The sequence below is a fragment of the Elephas maximus genome, chromosome 5 (genome assembly GCF_024166365.1).
Source record: "Elephas maximus indicus isolate mEleMax1 chromosome 5, mEleMax1 primary haplotype, whole genome shotgun sequence".
NCBI lineage: Eukaryota > Metazoa > Chordata > Mammalia > Proboscidea > Elephantidae > Elephas > Elephas maximus.
In genome coordinates, this window is record NC_064823.1 from 36,843,217 (window position 1) to 36,864,216 (window position 21,000).

Here is a 21,000-nt window from a genome sequence, read left to right on the forward strand (position 1 = left end):
AAACCCTGTGGGACAGTTCTACTCTGTCTTATAGGGTCTCTATGAATCAGAATCAACTCAACGGCAACTGGTTGAGTTTGTGTGTGTATACGGACAGAGAGAGAGACACACATAAAGATTTATCTGAAGAAAATGGCTCATGCAGTTGTGGAGGCTGACAGGTCCCAAGTCTGTGGGTCAGGCATCAGCCTGGAGGCTTCTCCTGACTAAGTAGCTATAGGGGCTGACAAACCCAACATCAGCAGATCAGTGGCCAGGCTCCTGGCTCACTGGCTGTGAAGGCTGATGAATCCCAGGATCAGCAGGCAGTAGTAGTACAGCAGGCCACTGGCTCAAATCCCAAGAACTGGAGGTCAGATGATGACAAGCCAGAAACAGGATCCAGAGCTAGCAAAAGCCAGTAGCTTTGCCAGAACATCCACATATATATTGGATGCAGGCCGCACCCCCAAGGAAACTCCCCTTACAACTGATTGATTGCTCACATCAGATCAATTCATGAAGGTGATTACATTATATCACAAAATGGAAGATAACTGCATCATTACATCACTGCCAAATTACATCATTATATAACTGCCAAAGTATATCATTACATAACTACCAAATACATCATTACATAACTACTAAACCACTGAGAATCATGGCCCAACCAAGTTGACACACAACCCTAACCATCACAGCCATCATCATTAATATTATCAAAATTTGTTTAATGCATAGCACAGCAGTCTATTCCTTTCCTTCATGAAGCATTCATTTTGATATGCACACCTTTGCAGAATGTTGTCTGAACATTTAATTAGACAGTTTTGTATCAAAGCCTCTTGTTAAACCACAAAAAGTTTTACATAACAAGTAACTCATTTGCTCACTTAGAAGATCTGCGATATTAATAGAACAGAAACAACATATCCCATCTCTGCTTTGCTTTACTGCATGTACCCTTAATTGTGGTTACCTGTCATATTTTCATTCATGCTTTTTCTTGGTCATAGAATAGGGAAACAATTTTAAAAACAAAATTTTGATAGTCTATTTGTTCTGGATGCATTTGTGAAGGATAAATGGAAGGAGAATGAAATTTTAACGTAGAGTTGGGCACCAGTATTAGAATTGAGTAAGGATATGGAAATGATCATGAATAAAGTAGAATGAGATTGAGAGTAAGTAAAATTTGTAACGATGCTAAAGGGATAGATGCAGGAATCAGAAATTGGATAGAAAAATAGAAGGAAAGTAAGCGTTCCTTTAAAGGACTTAGACCCTTGCCATCCCATCCCACTTCCTCACTCCACTCATGACCATAGGTTGGACACACGAACACGCTGGCTTGCTTCTGAAATCCCACAGTGTGCCTCCGCCAGCAGTTGTCCCCAGTCACGTTTTCAGTGGAACAATCCCAGTGTCTCTTCATTTTATCATCTCCATTGTACTTCTTAGTATGACTCAGCAAGTCTGTTGACATCAGAATCTATAGGAAAGTCTTTGGATTACCCGTTAAACCGACTCTTAGCCTTTTTTTATTTCCTTCATCCAATTTGGAATCCACTGAGAAAACCATTTCTGGACACCCTCAGATAGTCAGTCCACTACTTCAGAGGTACTGTCAAATACTCAGTATTAAGTTAGAAAATAATATGCATAAGAAATTGATCTTTGCTACATAAGCAGATGACTCAGCCTTGCTTCCTGAAAGCAAAGAGGACTTGAAGCAGTTACTGATGAAGATCAAAGACTGTAGCCTTCAGTATGGATTACACCTCAGCATAAAGAAAATACAAATCCTCATAACTGGGCCAGCATCATGATAACGGAGAAGATATTCAGAGTTGTCAAGGACTTCATTTTACTCGGATCCAAAATCAATGCCCATGAAACAGCAGTCAAGAAATCAAACAATGTCTTGTATCAGGCAAATCTGCTGCAAAAGGCCTCTTGGTAAAGATGTCGCTTTGAGCTAACTAAGGTGCCCCTGACCCAAGTTATTCATTGAGAGCTTTGAAAATTTCTAGACATATGAGAGAGGCATAATTTCAGATAGAATGTGGGCATGTAGATAATCAAGGTCTCTGTATTCCATTATAGTAAAAGAGGCAGAGTTTCATATCTTAAAAAACTGAAATTAAAACAGCTGGTTATCTTCCCGTGGTTTTGGTACGCTATAAAACCCTATGGTTTTTATCTTTCAGTCTCTAAGCCAAACATGTTTTGTTTTGTTTTTAATTAATCCAACTAACACTTCATGCATTTGTGATCAGACATGATTAGTTCATAGTTGTAAGGATATAAAACAGAAATATGACTTTTAGGGAAAAAAAAAATGCTTGAGAGATCTTTACCTTCTTATCAAAATGTAGTGGTGAGTGATATGATATTACAGTACCAACACTGTGCATTGACACATGACCATCCAACACATCCGGCTCCCTAGGAAACAAAAACATTAGAATTGTTTACCAGTGGTTCCAAAGGGAAAAGAAGCCTGGTGATCTTCTCCCATAAAGATTACAGCCCAGGAAATCCTATGGGGTAGTTCTAACCTATTTTATGTGGTTGTTGTGAGCCAGAATTGACTCAGCTGTTCACAACAACAATAATATAACTATGTCACAGGCACTGGACTCAGCACTATTTATTTTATAGTGACAAAAGAGATATACCAGTTAGTGGAAAGAAAGACATTAAACAATGTATATACAAACATGATGATGGTGTTAGGAAGAATAATAAATGGACTTCTAGGGAAGAAGATAACTTAGATAGGTGGAGGAGTTTGAGAATATAAATTTAAGCCAAGATTTGAAGAATAAGATGGATTTGCTCACCAAATAGTGGAAGCAAACAGTGTGGGAATGTCCTGGAAGACAGAAAATCATGTGAAAAAGCCTGCAGTGGGAAAGGGCTTGGTACACTTGAACTGGAAGAAGATCACTGTGGCTGGAGCAAGATGGAGAAGGGTACTTGATGAGGGTCATGAGATCGGTGGAGTACACATTAGACTGAAACCTGAAGGTCATGTAAGGATTTTTCCCAGAAAAGGAATGGACAGAGCTATCCACAAAAAAGCTATAGGTGGGCTTCATGCAGGCATATGACAAAATTTTATTCATATTTAAACCTGCTACCTGGAGAACTGATTGCAGGAAGTCAGGAGAGGAAATGGGGCCAATTAGGAGTCTGTTGCAGTAGTGCAGGTGACAGTGATGACTTGGGCTGGTGACACTGTAGTAGAGATGAAAAGAATTCTTGATTCAAAATACATTATGGTGATAAAATCAGCAGGATTTGGTTAGAGGTCAGAAGATAGATGATACGAAAGTAGTTAGGCGTCTTCACCTTGAGTTTCTAGCTCAACTGCAGGTCAAACCATGAAACTATGAACTGATGCTTATGATTGATTAGCCTATTTAATTATTTAATCATTTATTCACTTAGCAAAGATTTATTAAGCTCTGTTTTGTGCCAGAGCACTCAGCAAGGTGCTGAAGATACAATGTCCCATCACACATGTTTACACCAGTGGTTTGATGGACTTGCTTTGTATTTTAAATACGGTGCTATGGAAAACCTAAGTTTCCGATTGTATCTCTATAGATTTAGTTCATTTAGCTTTGTGATTCTCATCAGGGGCCCCAAGGGAACCCTGGGTGGGATTGGCACACAGGTTGCTACACTGACCAAGTTGGCTGCTGGCATTTAGACGGTAGAGCCTAATGCTGACAATCTTGACATACATGGAGCAGTCTCACAAAGTGAATGATCATCTCTTGAAAAAAAACCTAGTAAAGCTCCTATTAATGAACACTGATCAGCTTCACTCTGACCAAAGACTACACACCAGCAGTCTAATTGTCCGACTGTAATCTGAGGGTCAAAAGGGTTATCGGTGGGAATTGACTTATGTCAGTACCCTTCCCAGTCTTTCCTCATGATCCTTAGGCTACCTAAAGACACTTGACTTCTCCTACTTGTGCCCTCCACATAGCGTCCAAGGAGCAAGCTATTAGAGCAGCAGAGAAAAAGACACAAAACCTTAAGCCAAAAATTTCTTAAGCTGTGTGTTCTTGGGAAAAGTCCTTACTCTGTTGCTTCAGTTTCTTCATCTGTAAAGGGGAAATAGCACTGCCTTATAGGGTCCTTGGGTTGCCACCTCTGTGACGCTTAGAACAGTGCTTGGGCTTGGCGCGTGGTATGCATCCAATGAGTATTTGTGCTTATTGTTCGACAATGTGGAAGGCAGTGTGCTGGGCAACATGCAGAGAACACAGACGAATGTGACACCATCACAGCATCTGTCCTTGAGATCACTAGAATAAGAAATACCCGCCACCCAAATGTAAGGCTACAATGGATTTTTTTCTTTTTTTTTTACAAACTAACAGAGATCTGTTTGTGGCGATTCCTTGCTTAACATGATTCCTACTGCCTCTGCTCAGAGACTTGGATTTCAATCTGGTGGTCTGTGCCCACTGGATTTGTCCTTCAGCTTTAGATACAGATCCCAGGGGAATTAGTCCTTTTTCTAGGAGAGATTTCTGGTCCTGTCATGGAGGAACTGCCTCCTCAGTGAGATTTAACTGGTTCTTGTTTTCCCAGTTTCCCCCAGCACAGCCAGTGGTTCTAACCTCAAAGTCAATGAGCTAATGTGGCACCATATTTATCTTGTAAAGCCTAATCTTGAACTCTATAGCTACTTAGTCTCATGTTGTTGTTTGGTGCCGTTGAGTTGACTTTGACTCATACTGACCCCATGTGACACAGTAGAATTGCCCATACAGTTATCTTGGCAGTAATCTTTACGGAAGCAGATTGCCAAGTCTTTCTCCCGCAGACACGCTAGGTGGGTTCAAACTACCAACCTTTTTCTTAGCAGCCCAGTGCCTAGCAGTTGCACCACCAAGGCTATCTTCCTCATAAAAATTTTCAAATTTTTTATTCAGAATGAAAGTATCTTCAACTTTTTCTAATACGTCACAAATACGTAGACTACAAACAAAAGAAAATTCATTCTGCAAGATAGCACGGTATGAATAAACATCCTTGTAAATAATAACAAAATTATTTATCCCTTTGATACATGGGGATCATCTTTTCATGGTTCTAGAATTATTTTTTTCCTGTAAAGTGTAATGTTCTACACATTCATAAATGGTAATTAATGTTTCCATCTGTAATTGATATGCCTGATAGCACAGTAGAACTCTGGCACCAGTTTGTTCACAAAATCTCTAATTAGTTAATTAATTAGTATAACAGTTTATTCATGAGACTGATTTAATTTGTGGTTTTGTATGAATTTTCACGTAGCACACTAAAAATTCTCAAAGAATCTGTAATAAGTACCACTTAATTTTGCACTCTCCAAAGCAACAATGTGAGTATAGAAATGTGTTAATGTTGGTAAATTCAATAGTTTCTTTTTTAAAGTGGTATGTTCTGTTAGAACTCCGTTTTTTCTATCCGAGACAATTATCATATACGTAGTATACATGATAAAAATAGTTTTATTTGCATAACGATGTTTTTGAATAATGAGAAGAATGAATGCTAGAAGATGAAAGAGTGCTGCCAAGGACAGATTTAAACTACATAATCCAAAATTCAGCATGAAACTCTACACCCCTTAAATTGTTTACTAGCTGTTATAGTGCTTAAAAAATTACTGGAACACTAGGCCTGAAGACGTTTTAGGACTCTTCCTTAAATATAAACCCTTTAAGAAATAAGACCCAGGTGTCCTCAACAGGACAATGGCTAAACAAACTAACATATATTCATACAGTGGGATTGTTATTGTCGTTTTTGTGTTCCATCAAGTTGATTCAGACTCATAGGACAGAGCAGAATGGCCCTGTGGGGTTTTCTAGGCTGTAATCTTTATGAGAGCAGATCGCCAGGTCTTTTCTCCTACAGAGTGGCTGGTGGGTTTGAACCACCAACCTTTCGGTTAGCAGCTGGATAAAAAACTGTTAATACATGCAACAACATGGATAAAACTAAAAAAGCATTAAGCTGAGTGAACAAAGCCATACACTAAAGGATACTTTCTATGTCGATGGTCAGCAAAATTGTTCTATAAAAGGACATGTAGTAATTATATTAGGCCTTTGTGGCCACTTTTAGTCTTTGTTGCATATACCTCTGTTTGTTTGTATTTTAAACAACCTTTTTAAAATGTAAAATTCATTTTAGCTCATGGGCTATAGGACAAATCACAGTCCGATTTGTTCCATGGGCCATAGTTGGCCAAACCCTGTTCTACGTGAGTCTGTTTACATGAAATTTCTTAACGCAGAACTAACCTGTGGTGGAAAAACATCACAAAATGTTTTACTTCTGAAAAATGGGCCAGGGATTGACTTAGAGTGGACGTGAGAGAACATATTAGATGACTGTAAAATTCTATGTCTTGAGAAGGAATTCTGTAAGAGAAATTGTATGCATTTGTCAAATCTTACCAGATGGTACATGTTAGATTTGTGCATTTCATTGTATATAAATTTTACCCCATAAAACGGTAAATATTAAAATCAGTTGATGATTAACAAAATAAATAAATAACCTAAGACCTAATGCCGTGCATAACTAAACCTTTTTTTTTTTTTTTCCATTTAACCTCATGTAAAGTCTAGACTTACAGTGAGTGGGTAGGTAGCATGATTTTCTGACTAGGTTCTTCCATTTAATGATATTTCAGCAGTCATTAGTTGAGCAAATATCATGTGTTAGGTGCTGGGTTAGGTGCTGAGATAACAGATTAAGCAAGCCAAGATCTCAGCTATCTAGGGTCTGACAGTTCTCATGGGGTAAACAATACGTTTAAGGAGTTTAAGAAGTTACTATAAGCAGCCATAATTATTTAATGACAGTAGACTTTTTAATAAATATTATTTAAACATTTTAACAATCCAGAATTATTTACAATGTTCAGGTTTTCTAGGATACCTCTGTTCAAAAACAAAGATAAATGATGAATATATCATATCTTTTTTTGTTTTATATCATATCTACATTAGTCACATTCTAAGTATGAAATCCCACAAAATTTAGAAGTGTTTCTTTGTCCTGTTTTCCTCACTATAGAGACAATAATGGATTTGTTGGAAGTGTTGTTTATTATTATTATTATTATTTTTATTGTACTTTAGATGAAGGTTTACAGAACAAATTAGTTTCTCATCAAACAGTACACACATTGTTGTACGACATTGGTTAACAACCCCACAACATGTCAACACTCTTCCTTCTCAACTCTGGGTTCCCTATTACCAGCTTACCAGTCCCTGCCCCAGGGCTGGTATGCTATTTAATGCACCTTTAGTTTTGTTTTATTCCGTGGGCCTGTTCAGTCTTTGGCTGAAGAGTGAACCTCAGGAGTGACCTCATTACTGAGCTGAATGAAAGTGTTTTTTATCTTTTTTTTTTTTTTTGGTATAATTTATCTAGCACGCTTTGTGTTATAGTCAACATTATTATTACAGATTCTGAGGGAAGAAGAACCAAACTGTGCTGTTAAATGGAATTACATGTAAATGTTATCATGATTTTCAGAATAAATCCATACAAAGCTTTAAATGAGTGAATTTAGGTACACATTTTATCTTTAAAAATAATAGGGTTGAAAATAATGACTCCAACATTAAAGGGTTTGTAAGTATCCAGAATACTGTGGAGAGGGGGAAAAAGTTGCATAAACTTTGAGACAAATTTATAGTTTGCAATATCCCATCTATTCCATTAGGAAAGGAGAATAGAGATAGAGAATAGTAACTGGTGATCTCCAGAACATGCTATCATTTGATGACGTTTTAGAACTTAATAGGACAAAAAAACTAAACAAACAAACAAAATGCTGGGATCATTTTTATCTCACATTCTATAATGTGCATAGGCCAACTTCATGCTTCCGTTTGATCTTTTTCAAATGAAGCATGCCTTCTAAACTTCTGGAAAGATTGGCAGTGGAATAATTGGAAAGGCAGCATTGTGTAGTGATTGAGAACACAGGCTATGGCATTTGGTTGCCTGCCTGTGCCACTTAAGGCTGTGTCATCATGGGCAAGTTACTTAACTTTTCTGTTCCTCCATTTTTCATGAAAAAACTAGGCTAATGGTAATACCCATTTCAAAGGGTAATAGTGAGGATTACTGGTAATGCATTTGTATAGCCCTGGTGGTGCAGTGGTTAAATGCTAGTCTGGTAACGGAAAGGTCAGTGGTTGAAACCCACCAGCCGCTCCATGAGAGAAAGATATGGCAGTCTGCTTCCGTCAAAATTACTGCCTTGGAAACCCCGTGGTGCGATTCTCCTCTGTCCCATATGGCCGCTGTGAGTCAAAATGGACTCAATGACACACAGTAACAGCAACAACAGTGATTAATATGCTATGTGGTGCATGGTAAGTACTTAGGAATGTTGGTAATTACAAAGGTAAACCCCAAAGCTGAAATTTCTATTGAAAACCAAGTCAGATCATAGTAGAGGAAGAAATGGCTGGTAAATACATGAGAAAATGTACACTTCATTAATAATCAACAATTCATGTTGACATGAGATATTTTTTTCCAATTAGATGGGCATATTTGTTTGTTGATAATAACCATTATTAGGAATGATACAGGCCCATGGGCACTTTTACAATGTTAGTGGTACAGTCCATTTTGGAGTGTGAATTGCCTTGTCTTTCAAAACAGTAAATGTGAATACACATTGACCCAACAATTTCACTTCTAAGAATATATCTTCTATAAATACTCTCAAACACACACATACATGCCTATCCCCGTTCATTGCTGTTAAATAGGGGAAAATTCTTCTGACATGAAACAGCACCCATGATTCAGTGTAAAATAAAACATGTAGTTAACCTAATAATTTATATATACTGCATGATCTCAGTTTTGTGACAGAAGTATGTATTTGTATGTGTGTGTTTGCAAGGAGAAAAGTGGATATGTTTTTTAGAGATAAACAAAAAAAAAATTTGAAACAATTTACGTAAAACTTATAATTAGTGCATTTGGGAGAGTGGACTTCGGGGCGAAGGTTAGAGGAATACTTAGCACCTGTCTATATTGTTTGAATTTTACTACAAAACTATATTACTTTGAAATTTAAAAACTCAGGGTTTTTGTTTGTTTGATTGTTTTTGTTTTTTTAATCCTAAACCAGAAAACCACTGGTTGGGGAATTCTGGCACAAAAGCAGTGATCTTTTAGACCAGGAAAAGAAATAAATTCCAAGGATGACCACATTTCATTATTTAGAGAATCTAGAAACCCAGGGTTTGAAGAAGCTTCCTGAGTTAAACAAATCCACTTGCCGAGTTGTGGGCAAGTCTACACTAAAGAGGGCAGACAGATAGAGCTCCTTCTCAGTGGTTATGGTATTACTGCTGCCTCCCAGGATATTACCAAAAGCCCTAAGTTTTGTACACTGACAAATACATGGAACATAAAGGAAATTGAGGCCATAGTGTAAAAGAAATACATATTTTACAGGGCCATTTCTAACGCATAGGACATGTTCAGGGCAATTTAAAAAATGACCCTTCCAAAGAGAGAGAACTCACAAACTCATCTAAACAGCCCTGATATATATCTTCTCTTTTTGTTCAGAAGGTGCCTTGGTGGCACAGTGGTTAAGAGTTTGGCTGCTAACCAAAAGGTCAGCAGCTCAAATCCACCAGCCTCTTATTGGAAACCCTGCAGGGCAGTTCTACTGTGTTCTCAGAAAATGCTCTAGAACTCTCCCACACATTTTGTCAGACCAAAATTAATATTTGAAGAATTGAAATGAAGACTTTCATAGAAACCAGAATCTGTAAGAGATAACATTGACTATAGTTATGAGATACAGAAAAGTGTTTTCGGGATCTAGTAATACAAATAGAAAAGATGGAAACATTTAGATTAGCATAGGTTAGATTATTATAAAACCTGTCTCATGATTTATAAAATGCTTTACATTTTGATAATAATTTTTTTAAAAATCTGATTAGAATAAAAATGATTTATGAACACTAGTCCCCGGGCGGAGCAAATGGTTAAGCACTTGACTACTAGCCAAAAGGTGTTGGTGGCTTGAAACCACCCAGAGGCACCTCGGAAGACAGTCTTGGCGATCTGCTTCTTAAAGGGCACAGCCCTGAAGAGTCTGTGGAGCAGGTCTGCTCAATGGCAGATAACAATAACAGTTGCAAGCCTAACGAGACCTAATTTTCTTTTCTTTTTTTAATGTGAATATCTTATTTGTCTCTACAGAGTCACTGGTGGTGAACTGTTTGAAGACATAGTGGCGAGGGAATACTACAGTGAAGCTGATGCCAGGTAAGTAACTTGCCCTGGGCAAGGTACAAGACTCAGCAATCAGATGACACATGTTGGATATATTTCTTTATAAATGCATCATGACACTACTATTTATGACAATCTCATAATACCATCTTAGACTTCTTTTCATGATCAGTCCATCTTAACTGGTATTTCTTACCCTGAGGATCCTTAGGATTCTTTGGGGGAAAAAAAATCTATGAATATGGTATCAATTTTTATTTTTATCTAGCATTTAGAGTTTGGTTGTATGTTTTTATCAAAAACAAAAAAAGCCTAATGAATAAAAACTTCTGCTAAATAAATATACTTTTTTAACAAATATCAAAGATTGAGATCTCCTAATCCTGGGCTGCCCAGTGTGATAGTTACTAGTGATATGTGGCTATTTCAATTTCAGTTTAAATTAATTAAAATTAAAAATTCAGTTCCTCAGTCAAGCTAGCCACATTACAAGTGGCTAATAGCCATAAGTGGCTCGTGGCTACCAGTTGGACACAGCAGAGATAGAACATTTCCGTCATTATAGAAAGTTTTATTGAACACCACAAGTCTGATCAGAGACCATAAAAAGAAACAGAAAAAAGCCCCAGTGGCCTCCTTAAACCATTATTATTACCTGTTTAACTCTTTGGAAATTTCATTCAAGCCCTTGGAGCTCTGACTTGAAAACTATCTATCTTTATTTATATTTCAGAGGGTTGAGGTAATAATGATTTATCAATCTCGTTAGTTGGCAAAATCATTACAGAAGTTAAAACAGGCTAACGTTTTGTCTAAGTTGAGACTTCCTAGACTACACAAAGGCACTGTTTCTGGAGTGATGTAACATTAATCCATTGGCTTAGATATTATTTAGACTATATGGTTCTAATTTTCTTCAGCATTCCTTATATATAGTCTATAAAAAAAGAAAACCAAAAAAACCAAATTGGTTGTTGTTGAGTCCATCTCATGACAATCTTATGTGTGTCAGAGTAGAACTGTGCTCCATAGGGTTTTCAATGGCTGATTTTTTGGAGGTAGATCACCAGGCCTTTCTTATGAGGCGCCTCTGAGTGGACTGGAACCTCCAACGTTTTGGTTTGAAGCCAACCATTTATACCACCCGGGGACCCCATATACTATAGTTGCACTTATTTTGAAAAATCTGGTTATCTCGTTATGAGTGATTGGCTCGTTGTTCACAGTGTGAATGAGATGTGTTGAAAATTCAGTTATTGCCTATCTGCCCTCATTCTCTAGTGCATTCTGAGCTTCTGAAGGATTGCCCATCCCACTGTAGTCTGATCCTCAGTAGATATTCAGCTGATAGTGAGGCTCCCCACCGCACCCCTCACAGTAGCACTTCCATACATTAAAAAAAAAAAAACCAAACCCAGTGCCGTCTAGTCGACTCCGACTCCTAGCAATCCTATAGGACAGAGTAGAACTGCCCCATAGAGTTTCCAAGGAGTGCCTGGCAGACTCGAACTGCCGACCCTTTGGTTAGCAGCCATAGCACTTAACCCCTACGCCACCAGGGTTTTCTATACATACATAGGCAAATTTCCATATTTCTAATTTATTTTCTTGGTTTAATGCCATTGTTTATGGCATTCTGTGATCTGTCTATACATGACTGTACTCTAATTTGTAATGGAATTTTTACTGCCAAAGTCAAATAAAAAGTCCCATTCTACTTACGCTATGACAAGTGAGTCCTCACTTGCTCGATTTACCCCCAAATCCTCATATTAAGCCTCTGAAAAGGGATTTCAGAGCAGCCTTGGAAGTAGCTGCTTGCCCACTTGCCAAGAGAGAATTATAGTTTTGATCAAGGCAGTAAAAAAGGGTTAGGGAATTTTATTGTTATTTTATTACCCTCCAAAGTCTCATTAAACAGATTATCATGATGTTTGAAGATTATTGGTTGAAATTAAAAGAGACTTTTCACTGTTAAAGAGCCCTAAAGGATAAACCCAATGGGCTGTACTATTTCATATGCGTACTTGTAATAAGTTTGGGAGTTAATCATAGAATATATTTTAGGATAGGTCTCACTCAGGGGCAGATTAACCAGTAAGCAAGGTATGCACAGGCCTACAGTAAGCAAGGTATATATGGGCTTAATTGTGTTTACTTACTACTCTATAGTGCACAATTTCACATGGGTTTCAACACATCCTTGATGTGGTAAGAAACAGGTGAAATTGTGCACTACAGATTAGTCAGCAAGCACAAGTAAGCCCATGCATACATTGCTTGTTTGGTAACCCGTCCCTGGTCCCACACAAATGCAAGGAGAAACTTCTCTTCCAAACTACAAGCATAAAGAGAATATTCCTCAAGTAATTTCTTAATGTCAGTTTTCTTACATCCGCAAGAAATAAGAATTGAATCTCTCGTCACTAGTGAAAAAAATGACAAAGTTCATGGAATATGAGTTGTTGCTTTCTTGTTTATTTTCTATTATTCCCTAGGTTCAGTAATTTAGTCCTTTGGTTTCAGAAAAGAAAGAGCAATGTCCCTAAAGAGTAGTAAGAAATAAACATTATTACGGAAGAAAAAGAGTCATAGGATTTAAAAAATAATTACTAACACTCAAATAAGGTATTCAGTAAAAAACAACCAATATGAAACTGTTTACTGGTTCTGTTAATGGACTTATAGCTGGAAAAGCATAGTCATTCACTGTTTTGACATTAACATTGTCATAAAACAGATGATTACTTTTTAAATTCAGGAATTTCCTTTGGGAGAGTATTATTTTATACATTACATGGTTGAAAGTATCATTATTAAAATGTTTGCTTAATACTTGAATGAATGTAATGCTGTATATACCTGCATTCGAATTGCATGGTGAGCTTGTCCAGAATTCATCAGTGTGACGTATTCTACGTTACTGTATGTCACATGACAGCTCATGGGACCTTGGAGGTGCCAATCACTGACTTCTCCCTTCTAATTTAGTCTACTTGACATCAGTGAGCCTTTAGTAAAAATAATGTTATACATTTTGACACAGTAATAGACAAAGATTTTCCCCAGATGAGATATATGGAAATGTGTTTAACAATTGCCAGTGTTCCGAAGGATTTTTAAATATCATTTATTTTTTACAAGACTCCTAGCCCTTCCCCAAAGCATTTCTGTACTGAGGAGGAATTTATGTCATGAGTTTACTTTAAATTCTCCCTCTATTATTGGGGATTTGCATTAATGTATTAGACAAGAAGCACCCCTTCCAAGTAAAAATGGTGAATGTGTCCCTCCATTTTTTTAACCCGTGTTTCACCTGCCACTTCATCCGTGTTTATTTACCCTCTTGTTTCAACACCTGTGTTTAATTGTGACCTCAGATTTTAAACAGTTTAGATGTGTATGAAAAATACCTGTAAATTTTATAGCTTTGGGAAGAATTTTTCCAGATAATTATGGGAATTATTTATAAATTTTTCTTCCTGAATGTGGAAATTTCAACCTCTATAAATTATATACATGTGATTTAATCTGTAGACTTGTAATGAAAAAACACAGCTCAAATTGTTTTATCTGAACATGTCACAAATTCTGTGTTGGATGTCATTTTTGTTAGAACAAGAATTAGCTTTATTCAGCATTAATTCCAATGTAAAGCTAAAAATATGTGAAAAATATAATTTTCATTTGTTTTGTTTGAACTTTCATTTTATTTTGTATCCAATGTGATTATGTGCCTTTAAAATGTTCTCCCTTCCATTCTGCCCTTGTATCTTTACAGTCATTGTATACAGCAGATTCTAGAAAGTGTAAATCATTGTCACCTAAATGGCATAGTTCACAGGGACCTGAAGGTCAGTATTTGAAGTCCATAAATCTGAATCAAAGGAGGTTTTTGTTTTGTTTTCCGGAAAAAGGGCAGAGGGTGGGTATTTAAAATGGTTCCCTTGCCTTTTCCAACTTTTCCCTAAAACGACTAAATAATGAAATGATAATGCATGATGCCTCTTTGAATTTGCTCATCTACAGGCTACATATACATCATAGCAAAAAGAAAGGACAGTGTTAAGAATTTAACCCGTCAAGGTTCCAAGCAGTAAAACACCAGAGGCGGTTTGGGGGCAGGCTTTCTTGAATTATCCAGCATTTGCCTGGAGATAAACTTGGCCTGTGATGTATGTCCGCCTGTAGATTTCAACACCACTTCTGTTCTGAGACCATGGGTTGCTGTAGCAGAACAACTGGTTACACATTGCTCCATTTGAGTCTGATGAACCCTCAGGCAAGAGATAATAATTGCCAGCTAAATTAAAGCACAAGAAGTTAATGATTTATCAAAAATTCATTACATATCGTAATTTGACCTTAATGGTGCCTTGACTGCTAATATGACAGCTTTTGGAATGACACTAGAAAAAAATGGGAGAGAATAGGGAAACAGTTTTTTGTTGGGGATGTGGGGTGGAGAACCACAGCCATAAAAATGATATTTGTTTTCCAATCCATTTCCCATAAGAATTTATAACCAGGAAATGATTTCCTGAATTAAATGAAATGTTTTCAAGATGAATTTTTCTACAACAAATGGATCCCACATTCTGGCACACATCTGGCAAGATCGTGATTGTTATGAGGTAGTAGTCACTCTGCTTGAGCAATATGTTTGCATTACTGGAGGTGGTAAAATACATCCCCAGTTGTCTGCTAGTTTTGCACTTTAACCCAGTCTCTCTGAGGGTGTACAGACAGTGAGTGTAAGCTTGGAACTAACACACGCCCCCTGGTGTTTGCATGCAGTCATTGCATTCAGCAGATCCTGGAGGCTGTGCTACACTGCCATCAGATGGGCGTAGTCCATCGGGACCTGAAGGTGAGTAATGCCGTTGGAGAAGATAAACCACCACACAGTTCCGAATGACTGTTCAGCTGCAATTATGCCTGTAAAGGCAAAAATATGAGCAATAAAGTATGGACTCATTCCAATGTATTACAAAAACACTTTCCCTTACCATAATCTCTCTCTTTTTTTTTGTCTCTTTACTAATGTACACTTGAGACTTATATAAATCCCATTTTATCCAGAGAGATAATTTTCTAATATTAATTATAAATAGGTTGCTGTTTCCTCCCTCCTAAGAATGGCTATATCATTTAATTTGACTTTTAGCAGGACTGTTATTGCTTCTTCATTCTAAACTAGTCCTGTGGACACTGAACATATTATTTTACACTCATACAATATATACCTAACTTTATGTAAATGGTTATCAAAATTGTAAAGTGAGTAGAGATACATGGCCTGGGTGTTTTGCCTCTGCAGAACCCCAGTTGGGCTCTAAAATCCTCTTCCCCTTAACATTAATCTTAGGAACTCTGAGGACGCTGAGACTTCTTGGTTTTTTATTTATATTCACAGGAGCCAAGATACTGGTGTCTTTTTAAAACTACAAATGAAAAATTGTAAAACAAGTTTTACCATAAAATAATATTTATGTGACACAAACTGTTAAGTGCTTAGCTACTAGCCTAAAGGTTGGCAGTGCAAACTCACCCAGAGGCCTTTTGGAAGACAGGCCTGACGATCTGCTTCTAAAAGGTCACAGCCTTGAAAACCCTATGGAGCTGTCTACTCTTCACACATGGGGTTGCCATGAGTTGGAATCAACTCTGTGGCACCTAACACCAGCAACAATAACAGAACTGTTATGTGTTCAGTGGGAGGACCTAGACTGGTTTCTCATATACAAACGTCTCTAGAGTTACAGTAAATTGTGAATCTATAGTTTTCACTCATTTAATATGTTTTAGAATAAACCCATTGCCATCAAATTGATTCCAACTCATAGCGACCTTGTAGGACAGAGTAGAACTGCCCTATAGGGTTTCCAAGGCTGTGAATCTTTGCAGAAGCAGACTGCCACATCTGTGGGTTCAAACTGCCAACCTTTTGGTTAGCAACCAATGCTTAACCACCACACCACCAGGGCTCCTTGGGTCTTTATACAGATACACTCTTCTAAAACATAAGGAACCCTGGTGGTGCAGTAGTTAGGCACTTGGCTGCTAACCCAAAGGTCAACAGTTCAAATCCACCAGCTGCTCCCTGGAAACCCTATGGGGCAGTTCTGCTCTGTCCTGTAAGGTAGCTATGGGTCAGAATTGACTCCACGGCAATGGGTTTATAAAGATCCACAGCAGTTTACACAAAGATGTGATTAGTAAACAAATCATTGCCTTAATTTTGGGAATCTCTCTGACTGTAGTCTGATTCTGAGAGCTTTCAGTATCAAAAACAAAGGTTTGCTTACAGGCATTTTCTTTTGGAGAGCCAAAATAAGACTGTGTACATCTGCAAATACCACATTTATCCCTTAGGATAAAGGAAAAACAACATGTTCCTTTGAAAACTCATGTCTTTGGTGGTCACTTTAAAAATTTCTCACTAGGAAGTGCAGACAGGGCCTCTTTTTGTTAGCTCTCAGAACCCGCAGGGCTGTATTCCTTTTTAAGTGAACATATATGGACAGTCACATAATTTGTGCTATTTTATCAGATACTCTTTAATAAATTTATCATTTAAAACATTTCACTCTATACTATATAACTATAAGTGTACTGTAAAAGCCAAGGATGAAAAATGTGAATTCTCTTCTGTAACTTTTAAAATAGGGAGGCTTAGTACCCAAAGAAATAGCCTGTTGCATCACCTGTCACCTTCCTTCCAAGGGGGAAAAGTGTTTTTGCTATCTGTTCTTCATTCTGAAGACAAAGATGTTCCCCCATACTAAAGCATCTTCTGATGATGCTTGTTATTATTTCTAAGATTTCTGTCTGAATTTCTGTCAGATTGCTAACTTTGGTAGACGTCTATTGAGTCTGGTTCTCGGTGCTTGTTTTAGTAAGCCATTTCATAAACATACTAAGAGTCCAAAATTTGTGCATTAGAGGCAATTTATACACCCCTTGAGTGTGTTGACTTAATTTTGTGTCTTTTTTATCTACCATGTGCATTCTATCTGACAAATATAGCCAGTAAACTAAGGCAGTGTTTTGTTTAAAATCAATCTTTGTGTGAATCACTATAGATCTTTAGAGAGATATGCTTCTAAAACATTGAAGGGAAACTATAGATTTACATTTTAACGATATATGAAAAGGAAAAAGGAAAGCAACTGCTTAAATTTCCCGTTACCAGACTTTAAACAAAAAGTTGCCCTTACTATTCTTAAGCCATATATTTTTGTTTTCTTACCTAGATTCTTATATTAATTCATGTATAATACAAATGTTTGATGTACATTGTTTAATTTGTCCATATCAAGGAATAAAACACAGAAAGTGTTATGTTTGTCATGATTATCAAAGGCACCTAGGAGCATATGGGTAATGTACAACTTGTTCGTAAGCCTCTCTAGAGCAACATTTAATAACGTGTATTTACCTTATACCTAGTAAATACTTGAGGCATATTCCTTGAAGTCAGGAATGAATGAAATTCAACTGAAAGTACTTCTACAATATAAAAGGCAACATTGATTAAAATAGATTATTAAGGATGTTAATATTGAATAAAACACAGAGGATAAGTATATCTTTAGCATAAAGATCATTCTCAATATTTGAATAACTGCCACTCTTGGGGGCTCATTAGGCAGTGGAATATGCCTGATGGGAAATTATCAGGACCTCAGCATAAGGCTGAGACACAGAGACAGTTTGTAGATGTCCCAGAAACAAGAAATAGGAGAAGGTTCAGGGTGATGGGGTATTAACGTAAAAGAAGTACATCAGTCAGTTGGATGAGTTGAAAAACTTTACAGAGACCAAAACAATGGTGGGAAAGCAATTTTACCAGCAGCATTAAGAATTATTGGGGAAAATGGTTCTAAGTTTAGTGCATCAAAAGATTAAAATAGTCCTACGTATGGACCCTCCAAAGCTATAAAAAACCTATATCATTAGGAATAAAGAGAAGAAGGTATATTTAAAATATAATATGGAGCAGGGCAACATGATTTTACAATAGACGTGTATAAAGTAAAAATTTCCCATTTAGAAAATCAGTAATGTGGCACTGGCCGCAGCCTTTGGAAAATGAGACAAGCAGAAGGATTAAATGCATTTGCCACATTTAATTTCGGCCACCCCAAAACAATCAGTTAGGGGTGCTGAAAAATAGAATACTTAATAAGGAGCAGGTTGGTATAACTCAGTATCAGACATTTGTGACATGATGGCTTAAAGTTCACTTACAAAAAAAAAATGAAAGCAAAATAGAAACAGACCTTATAGACATGGAACCTACAGTCCATTGAGTTGAAGATAATTTAAAAATATGTGAAAGATGTGTTGGTAATATTAAACTCCTATTTAAATATCAAGACTTTCTAATAGAGGAAAGAAACTAAAAAAGCAAAACAGAACAATTTTTTCTCCTTAAAAAAAAAAAAATCCAAGAGAATGTGAGAAACAATATGGAAAAATAAAATGATAACTTGCTGCTTTTATAGTATAAAGAAAAGAGCATAAAAAGAAAGGTAGAATGCACAGTTTTATGTTTCCTTTACTAGATGGTTATCACGTATGTGCACAGTTAAACTGTGATATGACTAATGCTGGAGATGATCGTTGCCAAATCACTTTCTTAATAAAGAGCACAGTAACTTAGATATCCTGGGCATGTGTTTATAAGGTTTTTAAGAAACAAGATTAAAACCATGTCTTTATCATAAGTTAACCACTTGTTCTACTAATTTGAATTATAAGTAGTAAATTTTTTGAATACTTAACGTTCTTTTAAAAAAGTCTACTAAATGGGCTATCTTTTTGAAAATGAACCATTTTTATATTCACCGAAGGAGTTTCCTCAGCATCAATCCTTAAAATGAAGGAATCAGGAAATCTGGTTTCAAGTCCTTGCTTCATCTTTTCGGACCGCCTTACCTCATTTAAAAACTAAAGAGTTTGGATTAGGTCTCTTCCAGTTCTAAAAGTACTCCAGCAACATGCCTAGATACTTTGAGATATTTGTACAGTTTCAAGAAAATCTCAAATCACAAAGAAGTTTCCATTGTATTCATATGGAAGTACAGAACAAAAACGTGCTAACAGTTGCTGCTCATTACAGCTGATACGCTATAAATGGTTGTTGACACTGAGACCAGATGTCACGGAAAATCCTGCATCATTAGGAAGCAATGGGGTGGGGAAGGAACCTATGTATGAGAACGTCAGTAGAATCTATTTAAAAACCAACCTTAAAAATGATTGCCCTGTAAGAATTTAGAGACACTCTCAATATATTAAGATTAACATAATAGATTACATTTACATTAGGAGTACAGACCTTCCTCAAGTTATGAACATTCATTACACATAATGAATGTTCTGCACATTGAAATGGCCAGCTGCACTGGAGTGTAATAGCTAACTATTAATGTGAACATTGCCCCTTATAGAGGACAGAGTTCCTCTAATAAAATCCCATTGCATTTCATCATTCCATATACACTGTTAGGAGATATAATGTTGTTGCTGTTGTTGTTAGGTCCTGTCAAGCCGGTTCCGACTCATAGCGACCCTATGCACAACAGAACGAAACACTGCCCGGTCCTGCGCCATCCTTACAATCGTTATGCTTGAGCTCATCATTGCAGCCACTGTGTCAGTCTACCTCGTTGAGGGTCTTCCTCTTTTCCGCTGACCCTGAATTCTGCCAAACATGATGTCCTTCTCCAGGGACTTATCCCTCCTGACAACATGTCCAAAGTTTGTAAGAAGCAGTCTCACCATCCTTGCCTCTAAGGAGCATTCTGGCTGCACTTCTTCTAAGACAGATTTGTTCGTTCTTTTGGCAGTCCGTGGTGTATTCAATATTCTTCGCCAACACCACAATTCAAAGGCGTCAGCTCTTCTTCGGTCTTCCTTATTCATTGTCCAGCTTTCACATGCATATATGATGCGATTGAAAATACTATGGCTTGGGTCAGGCGCGCCCTACCATCTTTATAATGTCCATTTGAGAGATGAAGAAACTAATTAGCTCCAAGAGTTGCCCTAGTTCAGGTAGTTAATAACAGTCAGGGCTGAACCCAGATCATGTTCTTTCTGGATCATCATGCTGGCCATCTCTCTCACAGTGCCATGTCCCCCTGTAATAACTGTAACTATATTGGAAGGAATGTATTTTTCTGACCTTCCCTTTATCATTAGTTTTCAGAAATCAAAATAGTGGAATAGTGGCAGATAAGAGTCTAGTGGTGATCTTTTCTAAAGAAGTAGCCACTGATTAAGTGAGAAATTCTACTCTGTCAGCTTTTGTAGACTAACCACAAATTATCTTCCTTTCTATAGTCACTCAGAATTCAAACTAACGTACTTACCTGTGAACTTTTATAAAACAACATCTTTCAAATTGGAGGCCTCTGGGTGAGAGTGATAAAAGAAAATCAGAATTAATGTGGCTGTCCTGGTTAAGTTGTTGCTTTAGAAATTCTTGGTGGTTAAACTTCCCACACCTTTGCAGGATATGATAACAGGATTATCCAAATTGATATATTCCAACGAGTTGCATATAAAATCAAATTTGTGTGATGTTTGTAATGTTTCTTTGAAGCTATCCCTTTAAGGCAGTCTCGTGCTGAAACATTTTATAAAGCAAACAGTCCTTTAATAGTGTCAGTAATCATCCTAATTTTTCAG

General features: G+C 37.0%; 1 protein-coding gene across 8 annotated transcripts in view; it reads left to right on the forward strand.

The window, feature by feature from the left end:
- The window catches only part of CAMK2D (calcium/calmodulin dependent protein kinase II delta), a 365,992-nt gene that overhangs the window by 247,644 nt on the left and 97,348 nt on the right, over positions 1-21,000 (forward strand). For 5 of the 8 annotated variants that reach the window (XM_049885467.1, XM_049885466.1, XM_049885469.1 and 2 more), the window contains exons 5-6: positions 10,267-10,332; positions 14,081-14,153. In XM_049885467.1, the coding sequence (XP_049741424.1) occupies positions 10,267-10,332; positions 14,081-14,153 (139 nt within the window). Of the gene's footprint in view, positions 1-10,266; positions 10,333-14,080; positions 14,154-15,096; positions 15,170-21,000 lie in introns of those variants that run through there. The other 3 variants (XM_049885470.1, XM_049885471.1, XM_049885473.1) reach the window with 2 other exon arrangements.